We start from the raw sequence: 20,948 nt of genomic DNA on the forward strand, positions 1-20,948 counted from the left end.
GTTTCTGACTTAGTCTCAAAATGGAGGGATAGACTTCGTTTCCAGAGCAGAACTCAAAAACCATTCAAAATGTTTCTGCAAAACTTAAAAATATACCAATCAAACCTACAGTAGTGCCTTTTGGTATGTACAGGTTTTTGTGATTTATTATTTTCATAGGTTCCATGGACACGTTTCGGTGTGTTTCAGTTCCAGAGCAGAACTCAAAACCTGCTTATCTCTCAGTAAAATTTGGTAGATATGTGTGGCAGACCCAGCAGGGTAACTTTTGGTATTTACAGGTTTGTGTGATTTGTTATTTTCTGGGTTCCATTGAAACAATTTGGACTTGTCTCAAAATGGAGGACTTTGTTTCCTCTGGAGAGCTCAAAAACTTCTAAATGTCTGGCTGCAAAACTTGGCAAATATGTGAGGCAGACCCTACAGTGGTGCCTTTTGCTATTTACAGATTTTTGTGATTTATCATTTTCCCATTTTCCAATTTAGGGATTCGAACCTAGTCAAAATAGGGAGGGGTGGACTTTGTTTCTGGAGCACAACTCAAACACTTCTCATATCCACATATGTGAGGCAGACTTTAAAGTGGTGCCTTTTACTATTTGCAGATTTTTGTGATTTATTATTTTCCCAGTTTCCACAGAAAAGATTCTGACGTAATCTCAAAATAGAGGGATGGGCTTCATTTCTGAAGCTCGAAAACTTTCAGCAAAACTTGGCAGATATGTGAGGCAGACCACAAAGTGGTGCCTTTAGCTATTTACCAAGTTTTAGCATGTCTATTTTTCCCAGTTTCCATGGAAGCAATTTGGACAATTTGGTCTCAAAAGGGAGGGATTGACTCGAAAACCATTTGATATCTTTCAACAGATCTTGGCAGAAATACGAGACAGATCTTGAAGTGGTGCCTTTTGCTGTGTACAGATATATGGCATTTATATTTTTTATGATCTCCATGGAAACGATTACAACTTAGTCTACAAAAACATCAAGTAACTGTCAATGATATGTCCTTTCAAATATGTGGGGGCCAGGGGGATGTCATCTTTTGATGACTCTTGTTCATGTTGTTATTCTTCTTAGTCAGCTGTTTCCAATTAGAGCATACCTCATTAGTCACTATTTCAATGTGTTCATTTCTGCTCTCTCTCTTTTTTATGAGATTAGAAAATTGTGGAGATGTCATATGTTGCAACAGCTGGAGCTTGTTGAGAATGTCAGCTGTTGTGTGCACCGTGCATAAGTAACTGGTGTATTTTTATTCCAGTGTTGTTTCTGTCAAACAGTATAACATTTTAGGTTAATCTAACATGAAATTTAACCGCAGATGATTCACCTAAAGTGAGGCCAAAAATAAAAAGTTGTGATTCGTATTACACCTCTCTAAAATTTTCTTACATTTTTTAGAAGTATAGCACAAAGTGAAAACACATTTATCAATTGAACTTGCAGTCATCATGTTGACTTCTTCCATCAGAATGACCAATAACCAGTGCCAGGCAAAAAAACTGAAAGCTTATTTTGTTCATACTGCTTAAAAAAAGGTAGGCACTAGTACTCAAAGGTTGGTCAGGTAATTGGAACCACAAACATTTTTTGAGGCCCCAAATCTTTAAACAGAAGGCGTTATCATTGGGATGTTGTAAAACAAAGGATAACATTTTCATGATGTTTTACGGCAAAGGTAAACAGCTGTAAGATAATTAATTCTTAAACTTCAAAAGTCACATTTAAATTACAAGTAATCTGTCTTCAAGACTTGAGAACTAAATTCAAAACGGATTCCAACTCACTGACAACTGATCAGGCAAGTCTAGATTGCCTCAACTGTTTGGTTGTTTAGACCAGATCAATTTTTATTTCTTGGTTTACAGATCTGCAATTCATATAAGAATAAGTATTAAAAAAACTTAAAAAATATATTTTCCCCGCTCAGAAAATAAAATTGTAATATTATTATTGACCAAAAATACAAACATACATGAAAATTTGTTTTAGATTGTTTGGGTTTTTTTTAGCCTCATATGCACTTCATAAACTTCCAAGTTGAAAATGCTTTCAGAATTTAAAAGGAATATTACTTTGGTTATTTTTTAGAAAGTTTTATCCCCCCCCCCCCCTGCGTTTAGACTTTCTGATGACAAAAATCCATTAAACAAGAAATAAAATTGGTCTGGCCTTATGTTTCTAATAATTGCTAATTTGCTCAGAGAGTCTTTGTTTCTTCTTGCAGCGAGAGCAGCATGTTTGTGACCAAAGACAGGTTTATTTTAAAGACCTGTGGCCGAACCACTTTGCTGTTGGCCATAGACCCACTCATCAAGATAGTGAAGGATAACTGCGGATTTGACAAAGTCATGGTGAGTTGAGAATTTCCACTAGGAAAAAGTGGTATGTTGTGGGCAGTAAGGTAGCTTTGAGGTTAAAGTATTTGCCTATCATACTGAAAGCAAGGTTCAGTTCCCCACATGGGTATAACTACAATGTGTGAAGCCCATTTCTGGTGTGGCCCAGTGGGATATTGCAGAAATATTGCTAAAACAGCATATAACTGTCCTCGCTCACTCACTCACTCACTCACTCACTCACTCACTCACTCACTCACTCACTCACGTTGTTTCACTGAGTTCTCTTTTCGACCAGAGTTTTGGCAGAGTGTTTGCTTTGGTATGTTTAGGTACAGGGTCGTAGTTGTATGTGTGATATTTGTTTGGTAAATGTCAAGCCTGGTAAAAATATTTGTGCATCTACTTGCAACGTGGTATGAGTTTTGTGGGAAGTATCCTGATAGTACATGTGTAGAATATAATGTTATAAGATGGGACGTAAGACATAATGTTACAATTACTATGTGAAACGGGGCCTAGGGCATTATCTGCTAGGGATTAGGTGGCTGAATCTCTGCTCAATCACAGAGAGACATACATTGTGCAGTCCCTCCTGGATTCCACAACAGATATTTGAGAATTCTGCAGCAAATTTAAGTAAATTCTGCGTTCCATTTTTCAGAATTCTGCTGTTAAAAAGTCGGAAAAAAAACCACAAAATAATGAAAATTTCAATTTGGAAAGACCAATTTTGTGAACATACTTGCTGTGACAAATTCAAATAAGTTCTTGTGAGGTGCTTAAAAATATTTCCTTATGAATAAATCATCTTTATTCATGAATATTTTGAAAATATCCTCATAAGGTAACAAATGTCTCAGTTCATTTTTGTGTAACCAATCATACTTTGGACATTTACCACAACTTTTGTTTCGGTTGATAGTCAGTCTTGATTAAGCTTTCAAAATATGAACTTCCTCGGTAGAAATATGCCAGTTCTGCAGATTTGCCGCAGACCTGACATTTTTCTGTACATATTAAGGATAATATCTGTGATTTATTCTGTAATCATAGAATCCTGGAGAGACCTGTTGTGTGTCATACCATGTTTACCATGAAGAAGTTAAGAAACCAGGACTTGCATAAAGCAATCTTAATGCTGCAATGACTCTAATTCCCATCCTCCAACATGGGCTTAAGGTAATCGTAGCGCTAAGGTAGCTTTGTGCAAGTGGCCCTGGGCGTTTGCTGGAGATCAGCTACATTCATACTGAATCATTAGGAGTTTTGTGGTTTTTTGACATTTTGTAACTTCTTTTGAGAAGTGCATGAGTGAAATATTGATGTAAAATGCCAATTAGCATGCATAGGCAACTCACGATGGCCTTCTGACAATGTAGATCTTTGAGCTGTATGCACAAACTGGAATACCTGAGTACATGTATTAATAAGCCTGATTAATTGTACTATTTGTGATTTTTTTAAATGTAATTAATGTTAGTATTGTGATATTTATATGAATACTGCCTGTTTGTCAGTAATGTTAATACCAGTGGGATGGAACAAATCCACCCCTTGTAATTAATATTAATGTTATGAATTGAATTCCTTTTGTACCTTTCAACTGCATGTGAGGTCAAAACGTCAGGGGGTGATACATTTTCAAATATAATTTTTCTTCATTTCTTTTGAGTTTCCTGCTCAGAAATTTCAGCCTTAAAAGGAAATGGACACAAAACATTAATTACCCATTAATTAGATTAGATATTAGATTAGATTCAAGAAAGAGAAATCAGATGTCCTTGTCTGTATGCCTTGCTACCTTGAATTCGTAGGCTGCTGATTGGACAGTTCGACTGAGAGAGTAGAATATAGTAGAAGGGAGTAAAATATCTGATTTAAGTGAGTGTGAATACACGTCATTTGAAAGGGGAATGATGCAGTGACATAAACAAATAAACAAAGCATGATAAACATCACAGTTATTCAGTATTTAAGGCTGGGGGGTGAAACAGTATACTGTCTTATTAATAGAACCGCAATGTTTTGCCTTAGGATCGGTATACAGTAGTGGACAATCCAATTTTGATGTTTTTGGTTCATGTACCCATCATTTCTATCTTGTCATAAATTGACAGTTTTGTTCATTGAAAGTAACGAAATGTATGGTTATTTCTTTTCATGTTATTGAATAATGTAAGATTTGGTTTTGGCTGTCAGTACATGTTCTGCAATATTATCTTATCTCATATACTAAACCGAAGACCTTTTGCCGACTGGAGTAAAAGTGTACCCATTCACCCCTATCTACAACTGTCTGTATTTCTTATGTTACTTGTCCCACTCATCCGACCTGAATTTACATTCTGACATTAAGTAACAAAAACTTTTCTTATCTCTAATTTCTCTCCTGATGTGAAAATACATCTTCTGTTGTGACAAAAAGAATTCTCATTTTTGCATTTTTATAGTATTTGCCAACTTGAACTTTATTCTTAAAATATAGGGATGGCCTTGTTGTTTACCCATATTTGGGGATATTTTCTTGCAGGACATCTTCTATTCTCGAAAGAATTTCTCTCGTCCAGAACTTCAGCATGGAGTTCATCGAAGCTTTGAAGATGAGGTAACTATAAGTACTATTTAGAAACTAGGGCTGGGATGATATACCAATTGTTTAGTGATAAGGCCAAGCCAGGCCAATATTATTTAGTGTTTTTCAAATCTGTTGGTTATATTTTATCAAGAAGAAGAAAAAAATAAATTTTCCCCTCTCAAAAAATAAAATTCTAATGTTTCAATGTTTCTAATGTTTTTTTTTTAGATTATATTTTGTCCCATATACAGTTCATAAATTGCTAGAGGTTAAATGTTCCTAGTATTTTGAAGGAAAATGACTTTTTTCTTCCTGCCTTTAGGTTTTCTGAGGACAAAATCTTTAAAATAAGAAATGAATTGGTCTGGCCTAAGTATTGTAGTGCCTTACTGACCGTGCCACTTATTTGTTGAGACAGTGGTTAAGATTCTTTACTTCATCATTTTCTCATTGCTTGAATAAATAAAGATAAGTTGTAGGTAGATGCAATGAAATCATACAATATCTTGCAATAATCTTTACTTGTTTGGGGGGGATGTTGTAATCAGAATATTATGAATGTGTTTAGGTAAAGGTTTATTAAGAAATGCACTTAATCTAGTTATAAATGCATTGTTTAATTAACATGATGAATGTAGAAACATATTTATATAATTATAAAGTAGGATTAGGCATTTCAAGTGATGAATAACATGGATTATCAAAGAATGTTTATAAAGACTGATGCTTTCCTTGTTGAATGGTGGATTCACGTATCACCTCAATTCTGGGAAACTGTCATGAAAGTCCATTCTACTTTGTGGAGTCATAAAAGTACATTATATAATCACTGTAGTGAGTCTATACTCACTATAACCTGGCCGTATGGAACAAGCTGAAAATAGACTGACAATTGTATGGTGAATCAGACTTTTGTGAATGTCCCATTTCAAGTATATGCTTGTCTTTCAGGTAACACACCTGGATTCACTGTTTCCAAGTAAGTATTCACAGAAAATTTATGTGATAAGTACAAGCAAGGCCCAGTTGTTCAATGTTTTTTTAAGACATACCCAGATAGAGGATTTGGTGGTTTCAATATGTAGTTGAACCAATTGTGTTCCTGTGAATTCCAATTGGTTAAGAAATTTAAAAGGTTTTCAGTCCTGTTGGCAGCCATTATGTGGCTGATATTTTGCAGACAAAATCTTGAAGCATGAATGTCTCTTTGCCATGGTTGAATTGGTGATTCTGCTCACAGTCCATGTGGTGTAATAATTCAGTTTATTACCCACGTGGTACTTCGTAAAGGTGTTTCATAAGAAAGTGTTATGATACATATGTGTCATAACACCTTCAAATGATTTGATTGGCTAATACATGAACTTTGACTTTACTGGTACTACTTTCATCACTCATTCCATTCATGATTTTCATTCAAGTTTTCACACCTGACAGCATGTGAAACGAAAACACTTCCATGGAATGAGATAAAATTTGTTTCATTTAGTGTGGTTACTAGCATTATTATAAATTCTATGATTACTCAAGTTTCTGTGATAAAAACGAAAATAAAACAATATATAAAAATACGTAAACAAATATCAGGTTATGTCTAGTAGGCCTCTCATGAGTGTAAAAGCATTTCTCAGAATCTGAACACAATAGGCTTTGGTGGAGTCTTCAACATAAACATGGAATCTCAACAAGTGGGAATTCCAAGCCGAGATGAGAAGGCATCACTGGCATCCAGCGCAAAGAGTCACCGAATTATATACAGTAAACTCGTCCTCTGATGAATAACATCAAACTCAACTATTTGGGACATACAGTTCCCTGTTATTCACATTTACCTTTGCTGTTGAGTTTACCGCTCCTAATTAAATGCTCCCTAGAATCTTCTTCTTTTGAACACCTCTCAACATGACGATTAGCCCGACAGTGATGGCCGACTGACGTTCAGGCAAGATTTAGGTCACGTAGTCAAGTTCAAAATATTTACAATTCGCAAGTGTTTTGATGAATTACGTTATTGCTTTTGAAAACAAATCCTCAACTGAAAAGAATTAAATTTTGATTATGATGGTCTTAATTTGTTTATTTTCTTGTATAGGAAATACATTGCCTCTACGCAGCGTACGTTTTCCCGGAGTGAAGCGGTTGACATTCCAATCACCAATATGATGTATTAATCTGCGTTACATGGTTTTATATAGGAAAACAAAATATTGCTTTATTTTAAAGACATTTTCACTTTTTAGAATGTGGGTAATAAATAGGATACAAAACTCGTTCCCCATTCATATCAAGTTTATGTCCCTTGTGAAATAATTTTGGTTTGTCACTCACTAAAGCTCATGACAAACCAAAATTATTTCACTCAAGACATAAACTTGATATGAAAGGGGAAGCTTGTTTAATATCCTATATATACAACAAAAAGAATGTAAAAAGATTTGAGGTTTTTCAGGCATCCATGATGTGGTTGAAATTTTGATGGCTAAATTGAGGAGCTTGTATCACTCCTGCCATAGTTAGAGAGGAGGTTCTGCTCACGGTCCATCTGTTTTAATGCTCAGAGTACAACCTACCTGTCACTCTAAACAAATTGATTTTTCCCAGTAGGACAGCATCTGGTGGGGCCTTTTTGCCTGTCTGTGAATTTATTGAGGAACATGCACACATGGTAACAATAGAACTAATGAATAAGGCATGGGCTGGAAACATTTCACAATGATAGGTTTGTTAAGTAATTTGTGATGTTTAGTGATGTCTCGTTTAAACACCTACCTAGTGCAGTTGCTTGTGCCACTGTCATTGGATTGAAAAGAATATCTTCTTGATTGCTCAATAACTTGTAAGAGCACAGTTGAAGCTAATGCCATGTTAACAGCTATTAATTATGTTAATAAACACCCTAAATATAAACAATACATAGTGTTCTAATTCATGCATTCAGGCCATTTAAAATCTTTCTTTCAAACATCCACTTTTAACAGAAATTATTGAATTGTAGGATTTTCTTTCTACTGGCCAATGCGACATTGTCTTTTGTTGGTTAGCCAGTCATGTTGGTATTTGTGGAAACACAGTGGCTGACTTTGCTGCTAAGGCAGTACTCAACAAATCTGTGACATCACTTCTTATTCCATACATTGATTATAAAGCTACTATTAGATCTTATATTCGTTGTATAATGCAAAAGAAGTGGGACCCTCAAGTAAGTATCAATAAATTACATGAAATAAAACCCTATATTCGTTGTACATACTTGGGCTGTCAGTCCAGTTTTGAAGAGGTCATTCAATGATGTCACAATGGCCATACTCACAAATATGTATTGAAAGGTGAAGACCCTCAATTTTGTATCTCATGTGACGAAAGAATCAGAGTCAAGCATGTCTTAATTTAATGTGTTGAATATTTCAACTATTTCAAATCACAAACAGTGCAGGATCTTTTTATCAATGTAAGTTCTCATTTGATTATTGCATTTTTGAAAGAATCTGATTTGTTAAATGATTTGTAAATAGATTTTTTTTTATTTATTTTATTATTGGTAGTTTAGATTAGCAACTGAGATTCTTCACGGCTGTAGGCTCAAAGGAGATTGAAGTATTGTAAAATTGTCCCACTGAGAAGGTATGTAAGTCCCAAAACATTCAAGGGAAATTTAAATGTACCAGCTGTTTTAAACATAGTATTTAGGCCATTTGAATTTGCGCTAAATTTGATCACAATAGCCAGCAGCGGAAGAGTTGATAGAAATTCAGCTAGCATCAGTGCATCAGTAGCAAAGGTACTGTAAGTTCCCATGGTCCCTAGTATGATGATCTGCCTTTAGTTGTTGGCGATCTATAGCCAGTTTTTATATTGCTCTGTCCACTGTCCAGTGCTAATGGTTATAACTCTACATACTGTTTTTAGTAGTAATTGTGATGTCCTAGTTGTTTTACTGTCCTTTCATGGCCGGTTTCAATATTATATTTCATTTATTTTGCTAGTATATTATACACATCTTCCATTTCAGTGTTAAATATGTTCTCGTCACAATATGGCTGAAATATAGCTGATGTGACGTTAAATATTAACTAACTCACCCAGCTGCTATGATGACTGAATAATAGCATTTCTCCAACACTGTTTCGTGAGCAGGCGTACATGTCTAATCTTTTTGAATGTTGGTTCATTTTGAGACACTGAGAGAAAAGTAAAGATTGTCTCTTCCTTTGTGTTATCCGTTTACAATTTAGCACTCATTATGTTCCTGCTTTAACTTGTTACCATTTTAATTTGTCAGTTGATACATAAAATTATGACAAAATTAAGTGTAGCATAACTTTCATATCTGCCATATATCAAGCAAAATTATCATGCTCCCAGATTTATCACGAGTTGCTGTCTTCTAAATAGTTCATGGTTATGGTGTCTTGTAATTAGTCTATCCTAAATTATGATCCTAGTAAGCCAGTGGTATAATCTGATAAGGTGGTGCACACACGCCTTGCTAACATGAAACTAGCTGGCACAGATCAGCGACCTTCACCTTGGCATCCAGCTGCGGCTAATCAGGGAGATACATACTGGTCTTTAGTAATTGGCAATGTCAGTTCCATGAGATAACTACTTATATTGAATTCTGTAGTCTCTTTAGGGTAGGCTCGTGGTTTTGTTTGTATAGTTTCACATACAGCAGTTTTCCAACTAAATGATGGCAGTTTTTAAATAATCAAGTCAGGACCAGACAGTCCAGTGATCGACATCATGATCATCGATCTACACAACTGGGATATGACAACATGTGTCAGCTAAGTCATTGAGCCTGACCAACCAATCCTGGTTGTCACCTCTCATGACAAGCATGGGTTACGTATCATGGTATCATGTGTGAATCCCATTTCTGGTCTTTAGTGTCATATTCCAAACATCTCAACCAGTGAAGGTCTCGGGGTAGAATAGACCATCAGCAACCCATGCTTGCCATAAAAGGCGACTATTCTTGTCGTAAGATGCGACTATCAGGATCGGGTGGTCAGGCTCGCTGACTTGGTTGACACATGTCATCGGTTCCCAATTGCGCAGATCGATGCTCATGTTGTTGGTCACTGGATTGCCTGGTCCAGACTCGATTATTTACAGACCGCAGCCATATAGCTTGAATATTGCTGAGTGCGGTGTAAAACTACACTCACTCACTCACTCCAAACATCTCTTATGACCCTGTTCACTCACTCCCTTTCACCAAAGAAAATACAGGTTAAGATTGATCTTAAGCAACCCATGCTTGTCATTGTATCCCAGTTGTATAGATCAATACTCATGCTGTTGATCATTAGATTGTCTGGGACAAACTTGAATGTTTACACACGGCACCATATAGCTGGAATAGTGCAGAGCGCAGTGTAAAACTAAAGTCATTCACTCTCTCTCTCACTCACTGTCAGTTTCAGTATTGCACTCTTCTTTTGATTTTATTTTGGCCTTGACACGTGTAGTCTGCATGACTGCCATTGGCATCTTGCATGGTAGAAATCGTGATGGCACAGCAGAGATAACTTACCAATGTCATAAAGTTTGTGATAAAAATATTGTCACGCAAGATGATAAAAGTATTGTCATGCAAGATGAAAGGGCATGTGAAATTAACATGTGACAGAATGAGTCACAATTAATAATCTTGGCAAGACACAAATGTTTTTCACGGTGAAAATAGAAGATTGATACCTCATTACCATGATAAAACTCTCGGTAAAATTACAATCGGTGTGATTAAGTATAGATCAAAAGTATTACTCTTGTTGACCTTACACAACAAACCATCCAACCAAAGAAAGTTTGTTGGTCGAACCCTGCCTTTGTTGGTATTCGGCTGTCCTGGCAGGCCTGTTTGCCCTCTTCCTGCCAGAAACACTCAACAGAGACCAATCATCTCAAAGTCACATTTTACCACTGCTTAGGAACAACAGATGAATGTTGTGGATTATTTCCATTTATTATCGATATTGTGTATGCTCGCATGGTGGTTGCAGCAATATCTTTTGAGAAGCCTACATTGTTGTCATTGTTTAAGAAGATTGGTCTTGGGTCACCAGTAGATGTGCACCTGAATTTTACAAGGAATAGAAAGACAAGTGACTTCATTAACATTTTCATCCTCTTATTGCATCCCAAGAACAATGGCCATCAGAACAATGCCATAGTAAGATTGGTAAATTGTTAATGATGGTTTCGGTTGTGATTGATGGCGGCAATAGCACAGTATTGCAATACTCCAGTCGCCTTATTTACATGAAAAGAATGTCAATATAAACCATTACCCCTGGAAAGATTGTTTAAAAGTATTATTCTTGTTTGCATCTTTGTTTGAGTGTGGCTTTTGAACCAAAGTTTAAGTGTGTCAGTCACATTCAGTCTCAGCCTCAGCCTCAGCCTCAGCCTCAGCCTCAGTCTCAGTCAGTTTGTCTCACTGTTACTCTCCTTAAGTCTCAGTCTCAAACCTCAGCGTCAGTCTCAGTCAGTTTGTCTCACTGTTGCTCTCCTTAAGCCTCAGTCTCAGTCTCAGTCTCAGTCAGTTTGTCTCACTGTTACTCTCCTTAAGCCTCAGTCTCAGTCAGTTTGTCTCACTGTTACTCTCCTTAAGCCTCAGTCTCAGTCAGTTTGTCTCACTGTTACTCTCCTTAAGCCTCAGTCTCAACCTCAGCCTCAGTCTCAGTCAGTTTGTTTCACTGTTACTCTCCTTAAGCCTCAGTCTCAACCTCAGCCTCAGTCTCAGTCAGTTTGTCTCACTGTTACTCTCCTTAAGCCTCAGTCTCAGCCTCAGTCTCAGTCAGTTTGTTTCACTGTTACTCTCCTTAAGTCTCAGTCTCAACCTCAGCGTCAGTCTCAGTCAGTTTGTCTCACTGTTACTCTCCTTAAGCCTCAGTCTCAGTCTCAGTCTCAGTCAGTTTGTCTCACTGTTGCTCTCCTTAAGCCTCAGTCTCAGTCTCAGTCAGTTTGTCTCACTGTTACTCTCCTTAAGCCTCAGTCTCAGTCAGTTTGTCTCACTGTTACCAGGGTTACTCTCCTTAAGCCTCAGTCTCAGCCTCAGCCTCAGTCTCAGTCAGTTTGTCTCACTGTTACCAGGGTTACTCTCCTTAAGCCTCAGTCTCAGTCTCAGTCTTGCTCAGTTTCAGTTCAGTCTATCAGTTTCAGGCAACCTCAGACTCAGTCAATCAGTCAGTCAGTCATAACTAGATTAATGCATTCATCTCATGGTTTTTATCGTATGTTAAGTTCTATGGAAACAAGTGTCAGAACATGACAGACAGACAGACAGGAGATTCATATATATAGGCACCATCATTTAAACCTTGCCAAAACATCAAACCAAATCAGTCAGTTTTCCATGAGACTGTTGAATCCTGCATAGGGCAATCCCCAGCTATATGCTTTGTCATGCCAGGTGGACAAAATTGAGATCTGACAAAACATGTCGGGGTGGGGGTGGGAGTTGAGGTCAGAATTACAGTACACAGTCATGCAGGTCACAAACTGGGACCTACCAATCCTCACTTCATTCAGATCTGCTGACAAGATTAGGACATGTTTTGCCCCAGAAACCCTGCAGTGTTATAAAACAGTTCGGTTTGTGATTTTATTGTATAATACAGCACTTGGCAAAATTCCATTATACTTGCCTGTAAATATCATGTCTAACCACACTATCTACCTCAGTGTACACAGAAATATTGTGAAATTTTACTATCTGCATGTCCACAATGACTTTTCTCTACAAAAATTTATCTACATAGTTTATCTACAATTTTTATCTATAATTTATCTACATAGATACTAGTATTATCCCCAGCTGGGTAGATGTTCATTGGTCAGTTTGTGATTTATGGGGACGATTTTTCTGAAAAAAAATGTTGAAGACCTCATATTTTATGTATGGTCTGGTAACGATGTGAAATGGCGAATTACATTTTTATGGACTTAAGGCCTCTGTACCATGCATTTTAGCCTGTGCATACTGTGTGCATACTGTACTGAATTGTTCGAAAATTTGCTGTGATATATAATTATATGCAATTATGGTCTTTGATTCATGTCATTTAATGTACTAATTACTCATAATGTCTGCAGTAGCAACAACTATTAAGTATTCTCAGAAATGACACATTGAAGTTACACAAATATAACTCTGCAAGCTTGTCGAAGAGATAATTATCAAACCAGTGTTATTAGGGGTGCCATGAGTTTCTTTTCCAGAGCTACATGTGGGCAATCTTAAAGGTCACATGCAACCAAAAAATGAAACATAATCAAAACACATTTATCACTTATTCATGACATATAATATACATTGCTGCTTCTAAAAAAGCAAATAAACACAATTATAAGCGTATAATCGCGATTCAAAAGTGCAATATTTTGTACTTGGGCTTACTTCCCCCGAAACGAAGCCCTCGGGAGACCGAACCCAGTCATGGCGGGTGGATATGCACTCAAGTGTAACGACGGCTTCCGATTGGCTGTTTCATTTGCTGAAATGCTGAGGGTTCATTGTGTGTACAGAAAGATGATCTTTTTGATGGGCATTTTAGAAGTATAGCCAGTCACAAGAAAGTAAGATTCTTTATGGATAACAACTTCTTTTTGTGTACTTGATGCGTCGTTTCAGTATGGATTCATATACTGTTGTCAAACAAAATCATATACACGAAAAGAAGTCGTTATCCATGAAGAATGTATATAGGGATGTTGGGTTTGGAAAATACATATTCTCTGAATTTGCGCTCGATCCAATAAAAATCCTGCGTGGCTGGAATCTGTCATTCGTCCAAGTACAAAGCAGGACTTGAAACTGACAAGAGTTTGCACCAGTTTCCGTCAGATCCAGTCATCCGAAAAAATGAATGTAGTTTGTTGGCAACCCACAGACATAAAAACATGTCATGTGTATCACACGTGCCTAATTACATAATGTGGTAGACACGGGACTCGAGTGCACAAGTCATAAATCAACTTATTTTCTTTATGTCGTATTGTCTGATAGGTGTTAAGTTCAAATTGCATGTGGTCAATGATTGAAGCTGTGTACTGCATGTTGTCTTTAGCAGACAGGCAGACAGACATATAGGTGTAAATAAACCAGACACTGAGCTTTCTCTGTGACAGAGACTGCTTACCACAATCAACAAGTTGTTTTACGTACCGAGTAGATTATTTACTTGTTTGTGTACACAACCAAAATAAGACTCCTGCTCACGACCTCAGATGCTGGGCATGCATACTGTTTCAAGCTCCGCGAACCTATTCACTGCGCATGCGTCAAGTATATAATCAGCCAAGTATATAATGCTTAAGTATATAATGCATTTTCTCGTCACACTGAAGAACCATGTTTGATTCCCCACATGGGTACAATGTGTGAAGCTCATTTCTGGTGTCCCCTCACCATGATGTTGCTGGAATATTTCTAGATGCAACATTAAAATAAACGCACTCACTCACTCCAAACTCCACTAATACTCACTCACCCTGATACTCTGAACAAAGATAATTCTAATGGATAGTGATATAACTGTTTTTCAAAGCTTTTGCAGAACTTAGACATGGGGATGGTTGAGTCAGATGAATAACTTGATAATTATATTTAATCCATTGTGCGTTTTAATTCTGTTAAAATAAGAATAAGTTTAAGGCAGCCAGGTATAACAGAGATAGTGCAAGAGTGAGTATGGTTTTATACTGTTTTTAGCAATATTACAGCTATGTCACACATTGTACCCATGTGGAGAATCAAACCCAGGTCTTCAGCCTGAGGAGCAAACACTTAAACCACTAAGCTACCCTAGATCCCCAGGAATAACAGGAAGTGCTTAATCATTTTATTGCTAGAGCATAACTCAAATACTTTCGATATTTTTCAACAAATACTAGTAAATATATCAAACAGAACCTAGAGTGGTGCCTGTTGCTATTGACAGGTTTTTGTCATTTATATTTCAGGTGGTTCCCATGGAAACAATGTTCTTGGTTTCCATAGAAACCTGATATAAGTGAAAGGTTTTCAGGATGTTGTCTCAGTAATACATGCAAGCTGATGTGCAAGCTGTGCTAAGCGATTTTCATGTTAAGTACAATGAGCTGTGACAGCACTGTTGAGGTGATGACTCAAGCTGACCCAGAAACTGTCATTAGCTGTGCTGGATGCTGCATATATTCACCTGGGAAATGTCTCACTGAGGCTAAAAAATGCTGTTGCCATGTTCTGCATAGTCTCACCCACTTGTGAAATGTTGCAGCCGCAGCATACATCTTCATCAATTGTGTGGTGCTGCAGCATCTGTCTATGGTCAACATACTGTTAGGAGAAAGTCACCGAGAGAAATACTTGTTTATCGACATTCCCACAAATGAGACCATTATTTTTTACATTTTAGATCCAAGTTATTATTTTCAGTGTCTCAAGCCATAGGTGGAATTTTGTTTTAAATACAACACTGCAAGACTAATGTTTTTACACTGGAGCATGGATTGTTTTAGTGGATTATGCCTCTTGCAACGGGAGAAAATAATCAATAAAGTCAGTGGTCTTGCCTCCATCATTGCTTTGCAGTATTAATTGTCAAAAAACAATGATGACAATAAACCTTGGGTGGTTACATTACATGTCTATGTATTTTGATTGTAACTGATAATCATTCACCTCAAGTCCTTGATAATCGATGGTGGATTTGGTTTCTCATTTGCAACACTAGAGCTGACTGCTGTGTGAACAGTGATCACAGCCCCCACCAAATTCACTTGACAGTTGTCGAAAACATTGTCATATTGATAAGTAGAGGTTTGAAATTGATACATTGCCAAGTGTAATATGATGTGTCTTCTATTGCAGATGGTGCTGCCTACAGCTTAGGGAGAATCAATCGTGACTGCTGGTATGTATCTTTGTGCCATAACTGAGTGTATCATATCAGTCCCAGCTTGGGGTCATTTGAGTATGAATAGTTTTAGATAAGGTATAAACCATGTTGGTTAAGGTGCGAACAATTGGGGGTAAGTGATAAACCATGGTGGTTAAGGTGCGAACAATTAGGGATAAGTGATAAACCATGGTGGTTAAGGTGCGAACAATTGGGGGTAAGTGATAAACCATGTTGGTTAAGGTGCGAACAATTGGGGATAAGTGATAAACCATGTTGGTTAAGGTGCGAACAATTGGGGGTAAGTGATAAACCATGGTGGTTAAGGTGCGAACAATTAGGGATAAGTGATAAACCATGGTGGTTAAGGTGCGAACAATTGGGGATAAGTGATAAACCATGTTGGTTAAGGTGCGAACAATTAGGGATAAGTGATAAACCATGTTGGTTAAGGTGCGAACAATTAGGGATAAGTGATAAACCATGGTGGTTAAGGTGCGAACAATTGGGGATAAGTGATAAACCATGGTGGTTAAGGTGCAAACAATTAGGGATAAGTGATAAACCATGTTGGTTAAGGTGCGAACAATTGGGGGTAAGTGATAAACCATGGTGGTTAAGGTGCGAACAATTAGGGATAAGTGATAAACCATGTTGGTTAAGGTGCGAACAATTGGGGGTAAGTGATAAACCATGGTGGTTAAGGTGCGAACAATTAGGGATAAGTGATAAACCATGTTGGTTAAGGTGCGAACAATTGGGGGTAAGTGATAAACCATGTTGGTTAAGGTGCGAACAATTGGGGATAAGTGATAAACCATGGTGGTTAAGGTGCGAACAATTAGGGATAAGTGATAAACTATGGTGGTTAAGGTGCGAACAATTGGGGATAAGTGATAAACCATGGTGGTTAAGGTGCGAACAATTGGGGATAAGTGATAAACCATGGTGGTTAAGGTGCGAACAATTGGGGATAAGTGATAAACCATGTTGGTTAAGGTGCGAACAATTGGGGATAAGTGATAAACCATGGTGGTTAAGGTGTGAACAATTGGGGATAAGTGATAAGAACAATTAAGGATAAGTGATAAACCATGTTGGTTAAGGAGCGAACAATTGGGGGTAAGTGATAAACCATGTTGGTTAAGGTGCGAACAATTGGGGGTAAGTGATAAACCATGTTGGTTAAGGTGCGAACAATTGGGGGTAAGTGATAAACCATGTTGGTTAAGGTGCGAACAATTGAGGATAAGTGATAAACCATGTTGGTTAAGGTATGAACCATGAGGGATGAGGTATTAACCATGTAAGATAAGGTATGAACCATGAGGGATGATTTATTAACCGTGGATGATTAGGTATGAATGATGAGGAACTAATATGATTCAGTATGAACCATGTAGGATTAGGCATAAACCATGTGAAATAAGGTATGAACCATGGGAATTAAGGTATGAACTGTACCAGATAAGGTATGAACCATGTGGGATTAGGTATGAACTTACAGGATAAGATATGAGCCATGTAGGAAAAGGTATGAACCATGTGTAGGATAAGATATGAGCCATGAGGGATAAGGCATGAACCATGTGTAGGATAAGATATGAGCCATGAGGGATAAGGTATGAACATTGTGTAGGATAAGATATGAGCCATGAGGGATATGGTATGAACCATGTGTAGGATGAGATATGAGCCATGAGGGATAAGGTATGAACCATGTGTAGGATAAGATATGAGCCATGAGGGATAAGGTATGAACATTGTGTAGGATAAGATATGAGCCATGAGGGATAAGGTATGAACCATGTCTAGGATTAGATATAATCCATGAGGGATAAGGTATGAACATTGTGTAGGATAAGATATGAGCCATGAGGGATAAGGTATGAACCATGTGTAGGATAAGATATGAGCCATGAGGGATAAGGTATGAACCATGTGTAGCATAAGGAGGAAGGACTGATGGAAATGGAGATATGGAGTAAAAAACAATTTACGGTAAGAATCTTGATGGCTGAGGAACAGAGCAGATGGGATCGAGCAGTGCTGGGATAGGACTTGGAAAGGTGCTTAACCGAAGAATCTTGACTTTTTAAACACAATCCAAATCCTGGTGTATCAGGGAGAGGCTTGACATAAACATACAGTCATAAGTTTGAACAATGGGACAAACACTGTGCATTCATTTCTCTACTTCCTTAAATAAATGTTAAAGGAAATGTTTCATGAATTATAAACAAGACCATAGCAATCATATGAGAATGAAGCAAAATTATTCACTTTACGCCAGATGCAATAAATGTGGTACTTGAGGAAGGAACTGTTTGTGACTTTGTTTTCATTTATGCATGACTAACAGACATGTGCAAGTATTGGAACATTTAAGTACTCAATCTTTTTATCCTATTGCATCATAAAAACCAAAAGAAAATGTAAGTCTTTTACACAGGAAGCTGGTTTCAACTGACCAATCATCTTTAGGAGATGCTAAAATGTGGGCAATCGGATTGTTATGACAAAAATAATCAAGATATATATACCCCCTTCATATCTTTATTAAGTTGAAATGCATCTCAAAGAAAATGAGAGTAGTATTTCTTCTGCTTGAACCCTGATGTTGAGTATCTGTTAATGGTGGACTTGTTTATTTGCAGGTATCTGTACACTCTGGATGAGGAAGGTGTTACCCGGCCTGATCAGACATTTGAAATATCCTTGTAGCCATGGTAAAGAAAGAGCTATAAGGATATGGTAGTAGTTTGCCAGGCAGTGGTTTGACCCAAATGTGCTTCCTATCAACAATTTACCCTCACTAGTGTAAATATAGTCACTTGCTTCAGGCAACTGTTCCAAACTAAATGTTGAAAAATATTTCATTCTGTTAAAAGGTGCTGTTTACTACACACGAATTGATGTAATGTAAAATAAATTTCTAACATTAAGGAAGGTTGTTGTCATGAGGTCAAAAGATGATGAAAATCAATGAAAATTGGCAAATACTTTACAAATATTTTTGCAAACAAGGAGCTGCTCATATGCACAATATTTTGAACATGTTTTTCAGCAATTCATATGCATGATCTTCATGCATTTCATCTGCATGTGGTTTGCAGTAGGTTCCCCAAATTAGTGGAGAAATCAATCTTCGGCATAACCATGTATATATGCATAACATAAAGTGAATGTTTAAGTGAACCTAATCTTTTGAAAGGAAGTATAGATAGGGAAGCTGTTGTTGTCTCCATGTTGTATACCGTTGTTTCTGGACCTTTTATTCCCTTCTTTCCTCTATGCTTTAATCTACTATGTACAACATGTAGCTCATGGCATCTTGCTTCCATCCACAAAGTAGCTGGCACTATTCTGTCCATCCCAAAACCATTTCAAACCTTGTTTCCATCCAAATTGCAATTTGGACCTTGTTTCCATGCAAATGATAAATTGGACCTTGTTTCCATGCCATAAGCAACTCAGGGTTTGTTTTCTTGCAAATAACAAATTGGACCTTGTTTCCATGCAAATGGCACTTTGGACCTTGTTTCCATGAAAATAGGAATTTGGACAGTTTTTTTCATGCAAATAGGAATTCAGACCTTGTTTCTATCCTAGGAGCAAGTGGGAATTTTACTCTCTCTTCAAATGGCAGTTTCCAAATTCATTACTTGCTAATTAAGACAACATCTCGAGTATTCCTCTCACTTTCTCCTTGGTGCTTGTATGATCCACCAAAGTTTGTACCTTAACCACATCCACCTGCTCATGTGGGACATGTGCCAAGAAAAGATGAAGATATTTACTAAAGAGGTGTGCGTAGATGGACCAGAGGCTACAAAGGTAGGTCTGACCTTTCCCCAGTCGTCCTAGACACTGTCAAGGTTATGTCTGTGCATGGCCAGAAATGTCTTTGTCCCAGGCCTAAATATCAGAGCATCAGAAGTCATAAAGTGCTGCAAGTAGTTGTGCAGAGTTGTATCTCTTTGGATGTTTCAGGATTGAAAGATTTTGATTTGAGCCCTAAATTAAGCCTGATTGTGAGGTTTGGTGGTTAACATGATATTCATCTGTAAATCATACTGTACATTTGATGCTGTGACCTTAAAAATATGAAAAGTGGACACTGAATATTTAACACAATATTCAGACGACAACTGTGAAACACAGAGTATGTATTTTAATTATTTTTCAACAAGATACTGCCTATGACTCATCATCCAGTAAAAATGCTTTGCTCACAGAGACAGTATGCTTGACATCGTCAGTGTTCAAGAATGGTGCTTCAAAAAGACAGGACATTGAGTCCTGTAAGTTTCAGATGTCTGTCTGACCCACATAAAACTCACAAGACCCAGAGAATAATAACCCACACATTCCAGAAATAACATTTCTTATTACTGGCTTTGAAATTATTAATAAGCGTAAAATGTATAAACAGCAAACAAGTGCCACATGTCTCAACAACCTCAGTCAAAGTCTTTGTGAAATATAGAGTCGGACTCTGGGGCCAGTGGGTTGTAGACTTCCATCAGCCCGTTGGCAAATCTGCCAGATTCGTCCAAGGCTTCTGATACTATTCATGAACACTGGATATCGTGTATTCTACCAGGGGGTTTTGGTATTCATTCAGCAAATTGAAATGTATGCTTTTTGTAATCCAATTCAGTATAATTGAATACACAATAACGTTTTTTAAAGGAGAATTTCCGCTGGAATATTGTGTTATTTATCAAAGTGAGGTGTGTGACGTGGAAGATTGGCAGAATAATAACCAACACATTCCAGATGTAGCATTTCTTATTACTGGCGTATTAATGCTGTCATGTCAATAGTTTGGTCACTGGACATTTTCATAGTAAATTGATACTGATAACATGGTAAAAACATGTCAACATATTATTTTGTTGTTGCTTCATGGAGTATACTCAGTAATACATCTGTTACTGTATGCATTACTCAAAATTCATGATACATGTACGTATCACAGTCTCCTCATAATGAATTAATTCCAGCCATAGTTTAGACACGCATGCCCAGGACAAATACTGTATGTCATAATTGTCGAAAAACATATATGGCCTCATATAGCCTCAGTTTTTATTTGATGAAATCCTACCAAAAGAGTTTGAAGCTCTCCATATG

The 20,948-nt window shown here is 37.2% G+C and overlaps 1 protein-coding gene across 1 annotated transcript in view; it reads left to right on the top strand.

Moving 5' to 3' along the window:
• Nucleotides 1–20,948, top strand: part of LOC137287224 (S-adenosylmethionine decarboxylase proenzyme-like) — a 39,963-nt gene that overhangs the window by 6,715 nt on the left and 12,300 nt on the right. Inside the window, exons 3-8 of the mRNA XM_067819412.1 lie at nt 2,231–2,357; nt 4,876–4,950; nt 5,872–5,899; nt 15,782–15,824; nt 18,467–18,521; nt 19,566–19,646. Coding sequence (XP_067675513.1) covers nt 2,231–2,357; nt 4,876–4,950; nt 5,872–5,899; nt 15,782–15,824; nt 18,467–18,521; nt 19,566–19,646 — 409 coding nt within the window. The remainder of the gene's footprint in view (nt 1–2,230; nt 2,358–4,875; nt 4,951–5,871; nt 5,900–15,781; nt 15,825–18,466; nt 18,522–19,565; nt 19,647–20,948) is intronic.

This window comes from Haliotis asinina, chromosome 6 (genome assembly GCF_037392515.1).
Source record: "Haliotis asinina isolate JCU_RB_2024 chromosome 6, JCU_Hal_asi_v2, whole genome shotgun sequence".
Classification (NCBI taxonomy): domain Eukaryota; kingdom Metazoa; phylum Mollusca; class Gastropoda; order Lepetellida; family Haliotidae; genus Haliotis; species Haliotis asinina.